Raw genomic sequence first — 12,435 nt, forward strand, 5'->3', positions numbered from 1 at the left:
CTTTTCTAATGTAGAGTGTAGGTTATTGTAAAGAAAGGCTCAATTATTGTTCTTGACTTCTTGTAAAGTTTGTATTCTATCTAGACATCTGTTTTTTAAGTCAGATTCTTTTGACTTAGATTGTAAGGGGTCTTGTCTCTCTAGTAAGCCTTCCGGCCATTTCAACATTAATGATAGCACATGCTATTTGTTTTAAAAAATAAATAAATAAATAAATAATAAAATTATTAAAATTTGTATTTTGTCCGGAAGCATGGTCCGCATGGACCATAAACTTATTTTCCATCTTTGACTGTAATTTACGACATGCATATCGTACAAGTAGACCGGCCCACACGTACAGTATTTAATTAATTAATTACTTATTACTCTGTATATGAGAATGTTTAATTTAATAAATAAAACTATCACGTTTTCAACGGTCACGTTATAAGGCATGAGACACCTGAAACGACATATACGTCAGAATCGCAAGCTAAGTCGCATATTTCAATTTTTTTTTCTTGTATTTCTCTTCAAATACGTGACACAATTAAGCAATTTTCATAAAAATTAACTTTATCTTCAAAGTTAATTAATGTACATATACACGTACATACGGCAAATTTATAATCATGGATTCATGAGGATAGTATATATTAACCAAAATCTTTTACAATTTACACGTAATTCAAGCAACGGTTAAAGCTTAAACTCAAATCTTTGGAGCTCTTTATTGAAGTAGTAGTAAAAATTATTACTGGATTCAAAATTAATAATGATCCATCTAAAATCTAATATAAAATTTTATTACTATATCAAAGAGTGTGAAAGTGAAAATGTGTGCAGCATTTCTTCTGAGTAAATCTTTTACCACAACATAAAATACCCGATATGAAAACTGTTGCGAAATGGTTAAGGATTCCCTATAATTTTTAAGGTATTGTACCGAGTAGATTTCTCCTAATGTCGATCATTGATTTGGAATTCAATGCTGAAGATTTTATCATGTCAACTGTTATCATTTTCAAAATATTAATAAATACTATAACTACCGACACGGTAATTGTTCAGTTGTTAAAAGTGATAATTGTTTATATGACAAAATCTCAACCATTGAAACCCAAACTATTAGTTGAGCTAGATTTGAATAAATCTACCGGGTAAAAATACTGGATATCTTGCTTCGTTGCATAAGAGTATTTATATCCGACTTAGCAAATTTTCTTTCAATTTTAGTTAAAAAATTACATTTTTCAATTTTATCTACCTAATTTTTCGAAGCACCTCCATCCATTTACTATTTTAATTATCCACTTTCACTTTTTTATTTAAATATTATTTATTTTTTCTCTAATGAGAGAAGAGAGAATGATATAGAAGAACAAAAAAAAAAAAAAAGAAGCTTTTTCTTTCTAATTTGATGAACACTATAGCATCTCGCTAATTTTTATTTTGCTTTAATTTTTATTTTTCACAAAAAAAAAATAAAATAAAATTTTACCTCCTAATTTTTTAATTTTTTTAATTTTACCCTCTCAAAATTTTTTTTTTCGATTTGACTCCTCATTTTTACAAGCCTGAATCCGCCGCTGGGTTTAAAGTAATTAACATATAGCTGTTTTTTCACTCAAATTTATATTCTGCAAGCCAGAATAACGTACCTTTGGCTAGACGACTGTAAATGCTCACAATCTTAACACGTTTGGGATTTAACTATTTAAGACGCACAGTACTGCAACAAAAATAACCCATATATATGGACTTCTAAGAAGAATAAAAAAGTCGGTTGATGTTGACATGCTGTGGCAATATATATATATATATAGACTCCAATTTTGAAAGTCTAACGTTCAACACGTAAATGAAAATATCCATTAGACTTTAAATATGTGATACTATTTGGAAGATTTATGGATGTTGTGTATTTGCGAAGTTCAATTTAATGACTTGTTTGGGTGTTTAATTTTTTAAAAAATTGTGAATATAGAAAGAATTTATTTTTTGTAATTATATTTAGATGGTTTAGAAAATTCGAGGCAAAATTTAAAAAATAAATAAATAAAATTTGATATTTAAAAAACAATATTTAATTTTTTTCTTCTCACCCAAACATGCCATTAAAATATTTTTGGCATTTGGAGAAATTATCCAATAAAGAAGTGAATATAAGAAATTGGTTTTAGGACCATTTGGCTTTATATTCATCCTAGTTAATTTGATGCGCGCGTACGTGTATATTGACTCTAGTACCTTCTGAGAAACATGTGCCTATAAAAAGTCGTCACCTTCTCAACTATATGGTCCATATATATATACGGACGGCATATTCAATTCAACTGAAGAAAAGTAATTCTAACAGGGAAATCAGAAAGATCGAGATCGAGTCATGGCGGGTGGAGGCGGAACTGGTATCTCCCTTGAATACACTCCGACATGGGCGGTTGCCGTAGTTTGCTTCTTCTTCATCTCCATCTCCATTATTCTAGAGCAATTTATCCATCTCCTTACCAAAGTATGTTTTTCTTTTTCTTTTGCCGGCGTTGTTCTGTTCCTTTCCTATATATAGATATAAACTCCAAGCTAATGTGAGAGAAATGGCGTGCAGTGGCTAAGGAGACATCGGAAAACAGCGTTGAACGGCGCAGTGGAGAAACTTAAATCAGGTGCAATATTCAAAATTATGTTGTATATATTGAAGAACACCTTTGCTTCAAATTGCTTGTACGAGAAGCTACCTTGAAACTAATTATTCAATCGATCATTTGTGTGGGATTTGTACAGAGTTGATGCTTCTGGGGTTTATGTCGCTCATACTGGCAGTAACTCAAGAACGCATTTCTAAGATATGCATATCTGCAAAAGCTGCGGAAACCATGCTTCCATGCCGGAAACAGGACACTTCGCAATCTATCAAATTAATTGTCCGGAGTTTGAGATCGATGAATACTATTTTGTGGCAACCACATCGGCGGCTGGATGACGACGAGGGTACGACAACTACAAGTGACGACGCCGGTGCAGTTGCTGCAGATTCTTGCCCAGAGGTATGTTTCTTAGTAAACTCTCGATCATCAATTGAGAAAGAACAAATTAAGTATGATTATGTTGATTAAGAAGGAATTTACAGGGAAAGGTTGGGTTTATGTCGCAAGACGGGATCCATCAGCTTCACTTATTCATTTTCGCGCTAGCTGTCATGCAAATCGTGTATTGTGTTCTCACTATGGCTTTGGGTAGGGCCAAGGTAAAACACTTTCTTTGAATTATTTTTTCAGTCAACTATATGGTAATTTAATTAGCAGCCTCAATTAACCCTTAAGTCAATATATTATTGTTAAAATATAATAATAATAATAATAATAATAATAATACACAAGTCGATTAAAACTGCCACATCAGCATTGTAGAATAAAAATGTATTTCTAATAACCGATGCTTAATTCAAGTTTTGTTGTGTTTTAATATTAGATGAGACGTTGGGAAGCTTGGGAGAAAGAAACCCAAACAACCGAATACCAAGTTGCAAATGGTATGTTTATATACACTCTCATAATTCACATTTATCACACAAATATTACACAAGATTAATGCTAATATATGAGTCTCCACTAATTATTGAATAAAAAAAATCGAAAAATTGATTGTAATTATCACGTCAGTATTATAAAATATTTGTTTAATAAAAATATAGTATATAAAATTACTCATTAACCTTAATGAATAGGTTTGGTCACAATTTCGTTCCCTTAGCTTCATTTTTCACCACCGATTTGCAGCCCCACTGTGGGTTATGCTATATATATATCATCTCATGATTAATTCTTCTCCCATTTTTCTACTTTTTAAAAATATTATTGAATTTAAGCTAAATTATGCTATTCATAAACCCTGATGTTCACACCAAAACTATTTCTTATTATTATTATTATTATTATTTTATTAAAAAAATTATATATATCTCTTTAAAAAAATATTTTTAAATATTTGGTAGGTGATGAAAGACTCCAGAGAATCCGAGTCTTTAATTGACTGCTGTTTAATTTCCATACGATTGTATCATTTTTTCTTTTCTCTTTTGCGTAAGTATGCCGTTAACCCTGTATAGGCGATAATCTTTGACTGACTGCGACTCTTACATTACGTAGGCTGCACGCTATCAAATTTTTTAGAAGTTGAAGAAAACGACCGTTACGTCAGCGCAAGAAAAAGAGTACTCCAATCGATCTATGCGCATTATAATTTTATAAAGTAGAATTTTTTGTCAGCCCCTGAAAAAAGATTGCGATTAGATTTTTTTTTTATGCGGATTAGGTGAATCTTTGGATTTTTTAGATCTTTAAAACGATTTGTTTTTCATTTTTAATCAAAATTTTTTGCTCAGAGGAAAAACAACAACGTGAACTCTTTTAAGTTTTGAAATTTTGAATCACTTAGGCACCGATCAGTTTGTGTTTTTGTTTTCGATCTTTTGTTTTTCGTCTTTAAGACAAATACATGCATTAACAAATAATTTAAAATATAAAAATCTTTTTCATCTTTATGTTATATAAGAACACATTTTCAAATTAAACAGAAAAAACGCCCCTAAAATAACTCATAAATAGGGTTGTAAGCGAGCAGAGTACTTACTCGTTAACATCATCGGATTAGTTCGGCTCGGGATCAGTCCGTTTATTAAACGAACAAAGCTTGAATAAAAAATTCAGACTCGTATGAATTTAGGCTCGGCTAGTCTAAGCTCGGCTCAACTCGTATAGGCTCGTATAACTTCATTTGTATTATTTTTATAATATTATTTTAACTTTGTAATGAGAACATGTTAAGTATTTTTTTTTTTTTTTTTTTAAAAAAATGTTCTTTGTAATGTAATATATATATATATATATATATATATATATATATATATATATATAAGTTGAATTATTAAAATTGTGACTCTAGACATAGATATAATTAAGTACATTTGTGTGTATATGAATGTATAAATATACTATGAGATAAACATATAAAATTGAGATTAGATTATTTAAGATTTGAGTTAATTTTTCTAATTACTCAAACAATAAATCTTAACTATAATTAAGTAACTAATAATTAGTATTAATTGTTTTTTAAAAAATTAAACAATCGCTACATTTACTTTATATATAGAAATGACTAAATAAATTGAGTAGCTCATGAATAAACTCGAGTTCGTTAAAAAATAAATGAATAGGATTCAGTGATAAGCTTGGCTCATATTCGAAAAAAAAATTTAAATGAACCGAACTTGAACATTCAATACTCGGCTCGACTCGATTCGATTTTAGTTCTACTCGTTACTAATATTTTGAATGATTATTAGATCCTAATCGGTTCAGATTTGCAAGGCAAACAACATTTGGAAGAAGACACATGACTACTTTTACAGACACAACGTTCCAGCTGTGGATTGTGAGTTGCCTTTCTATGTCTCTCAAAGTAATTAATCTCAATGAACAAGAAAAACACCAGCAACGGTAATATATATATATATATATATATATATATATATATATATATATATAGCTTAATTAAAGTCTAACAGTTTCGATGATTGTGAATGGGGCAGAAATGTTTCTTCAGACAGTTCTTTCATTCCGTAGCAAAAGTTGATTATCTCACTCTCAGACATGGCTTTATCTCGGTAATTAATTAATTAATTAGCTTAATTTATCTTTCAATTAGTTGGATATATCTTTCTAATTAATTTTTACAACAATCCCCATACAAATATTTCTTGTTCATAAATTTTTCAGGCTCACATGTCAGCCAAGAACGACAATTACTTCAATTTCCAAAAATACATTCAGCGAACTTTGGAAGAAGATTTCAAGGACGTGGTTGGCATCAGGTAATTGCGTGCATGATTCTCCGATCTACACATTAACTGTTGTTAGAAATATAAACAAATTAACGAAAATAAATGCTTATAATGATGGACGATTACACCTTTCATATGTTTTAATTTGATTAGGGAAAAATCATATTTAATCCCTAAGTTTTCATCTTATTTGAATTTAGTCATTGGTTTTTCAATTTTAAGAATAATTAACTCTTAAGTTTTACTTAAGTTTTAAATTTGTCCCTCTATCACTTTACTTAACAATTTTCTATTTGTCATATGTGTTTCTTTTGACACGCCAGGGCCTATTTCAGCATCAAAGTTAAATAATATTTTTCTTCTAACGTTATAAATCTAGGAGATTAAGATGACAAATAAGATAGTTTTTGTTTTTGGAGTTCTTTTGTTTTGTTTTTTTTTTTTACACGGATGATTTGGCGCTTACTGATATGACATTGATATTAGGTGTCGATATGAACGTTGTCGTGTCAATTGAGACACACGTGTCATATAATAAACCATTAATTCATTTTTATGGAAAAGTGATAGAACGACTTATTTAAAATATTGGCAAAACTTAAAGAATCATATTCTTGAAATTAGAAACTCAAAGATTAAATTCAAATCTGATAAAAATTAAAGAGCGAAATATGATTTTTCCCATTTGATTATGATATTCCCTAATTTCTCTCCACTAATGTACGTGTTCTTCCCCACTTTTGACAGCCCTATAATGTGGTTTCTAGTCGTTATCCTCTTGCTCGTGGATGTTTACGGTAAGTAATTATGCTTCTCTTTTTATTCAAACCGATCAATATTCTTTCGTCGCCATATAATCAATTAAACTAATTTTTGAAATTTGTTTGAACCCAATCAGGTTGGCATGTATATCTCTGGCTATCCTACGTTCCTCTCCTGGTAAGCATATTAATTGTCTTGCATTCTATTAGAATATTAATTAAATGATTAAAATCAAATATTTCTATAAGTTTAAGCTTAACATGGTATCCGAGTAAATGTTATGAATTTGAACCTTGATTCTAGAATTTACCATCCATTTCTGTTAAATATTTAATGTCCCGAGCCTCACTCGGTCTCCTGCTTTCTGTAGGTAGTTCTGGTTCTGGGAGCCAAACTTGAAGTCATTGTGGCAAGAATGGCTCTTCAAATCAAAGAGCAGGGAAATGTAGTTAGAGGAACCCCTCTTGTTAGACCAAACGATAGTCTCTTCTGGTTCGGGCAGCCAGGATTTGTCTTAACTCTTATACATTATACTCTATTTGTGGTAATTCCTCCTCTGCGCGAAAGCAACAGTAAAAAAAAAATGGAAGGAAAAAATGTAAAATCAGTTTACGTGGTGGTTTATTTAATTTACTCTTTACAGTCAAAATCCGTCCACTGAATTAACAGATTACGATAGTGTGACATGTCAGAGTTAATAAACTTACGACACGTATCCTATTTAAGTCAGTGTCACACTAATGTAATCTATTGATTCAATAAATAGAATTTGACTGAAGGTAGTAGAGTGTTCTTTTGGCATACCTCAAGAACTCTAAATTAATTTTCATACCACGTGAAACTAATTACAAATCAGATAAACTACCTAAATTGATTTAGCATTTTTTCCAAAATGGAAAGACAAAGTTAAAACGTGAAAGTACTTTTTCTTTCTTCCCAAGAATATTGTATGAATATTAATTGGATACTAACTTTTCTGAACTTCTCAGAATGCATTCGAGCTGGCCTTCTTTATCTGGGTCACGGTAACTTTTCTTTCTTATTCTTAATTTACCCTTTTCAACACGCCATGTTTGAAGGTCTGGTGCTCGAAAAGTTGATCTAATTTTTCTTTCTTTTGGTTTCAATTCTCTTTTCCTTCTGGCTGATCAGATACAGTTTGGTTTCAATTCTTGTTACCACGAGCAAATTGGGATCATTTCCACCAGGATTGTGCTAGCGTAAGAACAAGACGTTATTCATTTCTTCCAAAATGTTTAGTCTTACTTAAAGCATGATTAAATGATTTTCATTTACTTCTAATTTCAATTAAATATTATACGTGTTAGGCCTTACTTATTAGAAGAGAGTTTGAGCCTCTCGTGAGGGAAGTGTTAAAGTATAATTAAATTATTAAATTTACTACTCCTTATCTACTTAAACTTTTAAAAAAGTGGTGAGGCCGGTTTAACACAGTTATTCTGATTAATTTCCTGCTATTTCCTCAGGGTGGTAGTTCAAGTACTTTGCAGCTACATCACTCTTCCTCTCTATGCACTTGTTACACAGGTGAAGATTTTGGAAATTTGTGTACGTTGTTATTTCTTGCTGGGATATATATACATGGAGAATCAGTACTGTTTGTATTACTGTTTGTTCACAGATGGGATCAAATTACAAAAATAAGGTAGTGGAAGATCAAATGGCCATAATTATGAAGCAATGGCACGCCGAAGTGAGGGAGAGAAGGAAGAAGCAAGAACAATTCCTTGCATCTCCTGCTCGCACTTCTTTGTCAACGGAATGGAGCCCCAGGAGGAGTAGCGTCAATGAAGTTTCTGCTTTCCTAAGACCCACATCTCTGCCGAGCGACAGCATACACAAAGGTGAAATCGTGGAAGAAGACGAAGAGGCAGTTGGCTCGTCTAGACGCCCATCCCGGGCTGTCATACTAGAACTGCCGACAATAAAAAGACAGTAAATATCAAGCGTGCGGTTTAATGTTGTTGTATCAAACGGTGCAGTGTTGATATCACGTGATAAATATATTGACATGCATGCCATTCAAAATATTTAAATGATGTGATATCATTATACACTATTAGATGCAACAACATTAAATCTTGATCATGGAGAGAATTGTATTATGCACCGTACATTATAGTTTTCAAATAATTAATTATTTTGTAATTTACATTGATTATATGAAAATGATTTTGTAGAGGATGTGGACGACCAGAATGAATTCTAATGCATGTTTGGTTCATACATGAGATGTGACAATTAAATTGTTTCATGAAGGAACATGAGGTCTATGTATGGTCGGCTTTCACTCCATTTGAGTTGTCCCCTAGATGATAGAGGGTAGATCTACTATAAATCTATGTGTCAGAACTCTCAACTGCAAGTGGGTATATATGCTCCCTACATTATTAGTAAAGATTCGAATTTCCTGATTAATGTTTAGAACCTGTTTGGCAACCCATTGCCAAATTTTCAATTTCTTTTTCATTTCTTCAAAAAAAATTAAATAAAAAATATTTTAACTTTTTTACACTTTTTACATCATATCAATAATTTTTTATTACTATTCAAATAAAAAAAATTCACTACAAAACAAAACTTTTTCACTTTTCCATAAAACATTCACCAATTTTATATCTCATCAATCACTTCTTACTACTATTCAAATCAATATTCCGTGTTTCTTTGTTTGGGTGTGGAACAACCAAGTACTTGGAATTTACCCGTACGTAAGTATAATACAGTTTCTCCTTTTTATCCCTCCAAAAAAGGTTAGAATTGTATAAACTAACATGTTTTAGAGCATTTCCAGTAACGTTGTGCATTTTAACTAATAAAAAAGCACAAATTTTTTACTTTATCTACTACTTTTTCAATACAAATTTTAAGATATTTTATATCTTATTCTCTATTTTTTTTTAAATATTATTTTCTTGAACTACCAAGAAATAGGACAAAAAACTATATATAGTAAAAGAGAGAGAAAATAGTGAGAAATGATTTAAAAAAGAATACATAAGCTAAGGTGATTGTCAAAAGTAGTTATTCAAAAAGCAAAATTTGGGTTTTAGATAACAAGATCGACAAGATTTTGAATGTCATTTTTGCCTCATATATATAATAGCTAAATACACAATATATAGGTTTTAGACAAGCTGCTTGAGATGCTCTTAGGTGCGGTATTTCGGACACACAAAATACCATATTGTTGTATCTATTGCTATGTAGAATAACCTGTTTTTAACCGGCACTTGTTCTTGTAAGAAGAAACGCCTTTGTTGGGTCGCGCATCTTTCATCCTTTAAATAATGCTATGGGTATTACATATTTTACTACAAATTTTTTTACAAACTAACATAATAGTCAATAATATATTGGTAAAATGATTAAAAGGTCTATGATTGACAAGCCGGTCACAAACTAATTAAATTGACTAGTCAATTTTTTTGTTTAATTATTTCACGTCAACTCCACCTACTCTCTAGACAACCAATTAGACTGTTGACGTCGATTCTACTCTTAACATGTTGAGGGAAAATCAAGCTACTACTTGCCATTAATTTAAAACGTCTTTCTCCATTATCATCAACATGAATTGCTTGATTTGATTAATTAAAAGCCGCCTGTCACAAAAGAAGAACTTATCTATATACACATCCAAGTTGCTATATATATATATATATATCATCGATCCCTTTCCTAGTGTACAGAATATTTTGGAACTTCTGTTTCCAAGTAAAAAAGTTTTGGAAGACTGGAATTTCCGATCCAATAATGTGATTGGGTATAGTGTTTGGACATGGACATGGACATGATTGTTCTCAATGGCCATCCGATCCACGCCATTAATGCCTTCTTCGACCCACCAAAAGTCAGATCATAATGATTTTGTTCATTTATATATTAATTGGTCATTTGTACGTTCTTGTCTTATGTATGGTAATTCATCATATTTAACCAGCTTTGGACGTTGCTGCAAGGATGAGACCCAAAGACAAGACAAGAAAAGGGAGCTAATTGAGGAGCTCCGAAGCAGCCTTGCTGGTCATCCATGGATTTACGTACACTCCTAGGATTCGTAATGTTAGGGGCGAAATTGTCATTTACCATGTAAAAATATGTGCATTTAGGTGAATCAAATCAATGACTCGTGACCACATGTTCTATTGTCCAAGGTTTGTCCCACTTAGTATTCACATTCATTTATTTCGCTTATTCTCTCTACTTTCTGTCTTTTCTTTTTCTTTTTCCTTTTTTTTTTTTTTCTCTGCAAATTATTCTCTCCGCTTTCACTACAGCCACAGCCTCCTGCTATGTTTGATTATATAGATTTGGCCTTCCAATCAGCCACCACTCTCTCTCTCTCTCTCTCTCTCTCGATGGCCAATCACTTCTCTTTATGTCTTATAGGAGCCATGGATCGTCTTTGGTTCCACCAAATTATTCTTTTCTCAGAACCCATCTCACAACTAAGCCTCTCTTCACCACCTTTTCCAGATGATGAAATTTCATCGGCCATGTCGTCACTTCTTCCAGATGAAGAAATCTCTTTGAGCTCATCTCCAAGCAGCTCTCCACTGGTAACGAAAAAGAGACACTACTTGATATATATATATATATATATATAATTATTATTGATGTTAATTAATCACACCTACACTTTCTGATTGAATTTCTCTTGTTGTTGTTGTCACAAAAGGATGATTCCAACAACGAAGACGAAGGGATGAATATGATCAGCCAGAAGGAAAGATCGACAAGATTGCATCTTATCAGAAACAGGTCAGATTCTTCATCATCTCCATCAACTCAATCATGTACGTCCAAAAATGTTAGAAGGAGATTACATAAAACCATGAGCTGCAAGACCTTGGGGGAGCTGGAGCTTGAAGAAGTTAAGGGGTTCATGGATCTGGGCTTCATATTCAAGAAAGAAAACTTAAGCCCACGAATGATGAGCTTAGTCCCAGGCTTGCAGAGACTCGGTGAGATTAAAGAAGCAGTCAAAGATGATGAAAGTGAAGAAGAAGAAGGGAAGGAGAAGCGGGTTGTGAGGAGGCCGTATTTATCGGAGGCATGGTTTATAAAAAGATCCGATTCGCCACTCTTAAATCTAAGGATGCCAAGGGCCTCTACAGCTGATGATATGAAGAAAAATATCAGATTTTGGGCAAGAACTATTGCGTCAGCTGTAGTCCAGCAGGAATCTTAGTTGAAAGTAGTTCAACCGTAAAAACAGTCTGTTTTATGTTGTATATATCAAGTTATCAACCAATTTTCCACTGCCTAAATTAACTTTCGTTACCTTTCAAGAGGGGAGGCATGGTGTCCTGCACGGCTTGTTTGGAATTGCAATCATCTCAAATCTCAATTTTAAATTTTAAAAATTCTTGCAGTTATTTTAAACTTTGAAATTTCATGTAGTTGTTTTCCACGTTTGGAGTTTCTATCAAAAATAATTTTCATGAAAAAAAAACTTTAACTTTTTCACATAGTTGAATTCTAAATTTTGCATATGAATTTCTATTGAAAAAATAAATACAAATTTGCTTCCAAACAAAGCTAAAAGTCTATCATTATTTTTATATTTAGTTTCATATCAGTGAAGTTTTATTTACAATCCATAATATAGAGAAGTATTTTCTTCAAAAAGAAAATAATAATATAAAGAAGTATATAAAAGAGCTATACACAAATTAAATAAACATGCAACAATCTTTTGCATAAAACAACGAAAAGGCGAGTTCTAGAAATGAAAAAGACCATATATATCGTAATGTGCAGGGACGGAATTAGGAGCTTAATTTTAAAGGGGACTTTGATTTTTTATTTTTGGAAATGTACAC

At 31.7% G+C, this 12,435-nt stretch overlaps 2 protein-coding genes across 4 annotated transcripts; both read left to right on the forward strand.

Annotated features, from left to right (window-relative positions):
* The first annotated feature begins 2,308 nt into the window (after positions 1 to 2,308).
* On the forward strand, positions 2,309 to 8,791 carry LOC133874259 (MLO-like protein 3). The gene is made up of 15 exons (XM_062312139.1): positions 2,309 to 2,494; positions 2,588 to 2,645; positions 2,764 to 3,026; positions 3,110 to 3,226; positions 3,451 to 3,511; positions 5,327 to 5,415; positions 5,573 to 5,647; positions 5,760 to 5,854; positions 6,572 to 6,621; positions 6,723 to 6,763; positions 6,957 to 7,130; positions 7,576 to 7,611; positions 7,739 to 7,806; positions 8,074 to 8,134; positions 8,229 to 8,791. The coding sequence occupies exons 1-15, from the start codon at positions 2,369 to 2,371 to the stop codon at positions 8,544 to 8,546; spliced, it is 1,632 nt and encodes a 543-aa protein (XP_062168123.1). The 5' UTR covers positions 2,309 to 2,368; the 3' UTR covers positions 8,547 to 8,791.
* Positions 8,792 to 10,568: 1,777 nt separating this feature from the next.
* LOC133872985 (uncharacterized) lies at positions 10,569 to 11,901 on the forward strand. 3 transcript variants are annotated; one of them, XM_062310680.1, is made up of 3 exons: positions 10,569 to 10,764; positions 11,087 to 11,169; positions 11,289 to 11,901. In XM_062310680.1, the coding sequence occupies exons 2-3, from the start codon at positions 11,107 to 11,109 to the stop codon at positions 11,799 to 11,801; spliced, it is 576 nt and encodes a 191-aa protein (XP_062166664.1). In that variant the 5' UTR covers positions 10,569 to 10,764; positions 11,087 to 11,106; the 3' UTR covers positions 11,802 to 11,901. The 3 variants fall into 3 exon arrangements, with proteins under 3 accessions (XP_062166664.1, XP_062166665.1, XP_062166666.1); XM_062310681.1 differs by lacking the exon at positions 11,087 to 11,169; XM_062310682.1 differs by lacking the exon at positions 10,569 to 10,764 and having other exon boundaries at positions 10,791 to 11,169.
* The last annotated feature ends 534 nt before the right edge of the window (positions 11,902 to 12,435 follow it).

The sequence above is a fragment of the Alnus glutinosa genome, chromosome 7, assembly GCF_958979055.1.
Source record: "Alnus glutinosa chromosome 7, dhAlnGlut1.1, whole genome shotgun sequence".
NCBI lineage: Eukaryota > Viridiplantae > Streptophyta > Magnoliopsida > Fagales > Betulaceae > Alnus > Alnus glutinosa.

What these genes read in the sequence shown, in the direction of transcription:
- LOC133874259 (XM_062312139.1), top strand. Translation starts at nt 2,369, where the DNA reads ATGGCGGGTGGAGGCGGAACTGGTATCTCCCTTGAATACACTCCGACA. An exon ending in TGGCTTTGGGTAGGGCCAAG is followed by an intron (nt 3,227 to 3,450) that starts GTAAAACACTTT and finishes TTTTAATATTAG; the next exon opens with ATGAGACGTTGGGAAGCTTG. An exon ending in TCAGACATGGCTTTATCTCG is followed by an intron (nt 5,648 to 5,759) that starts GTAATTAATTAA and finishes TAAATTTTTCAG; the next exon opens with GCTCACATGTCAGCCAAGAA.
- LOC133872985 (XM_062310682.1), top strand. Translation starts at nt 10,903, where the DNA reads ATGTTTGATTATATAGATTTGGCCTTCCAATCAGCCACCACTCTCTCT. An exon ending in CTCCAAGCAGCTCTCCACTG is followed by an intron (nt 11,170 to 11,288) that starts GTAACGAAAAAG and finishes TTGTCACAAAAG; the next exon opens with GATGATTCCAACAACGAAGA.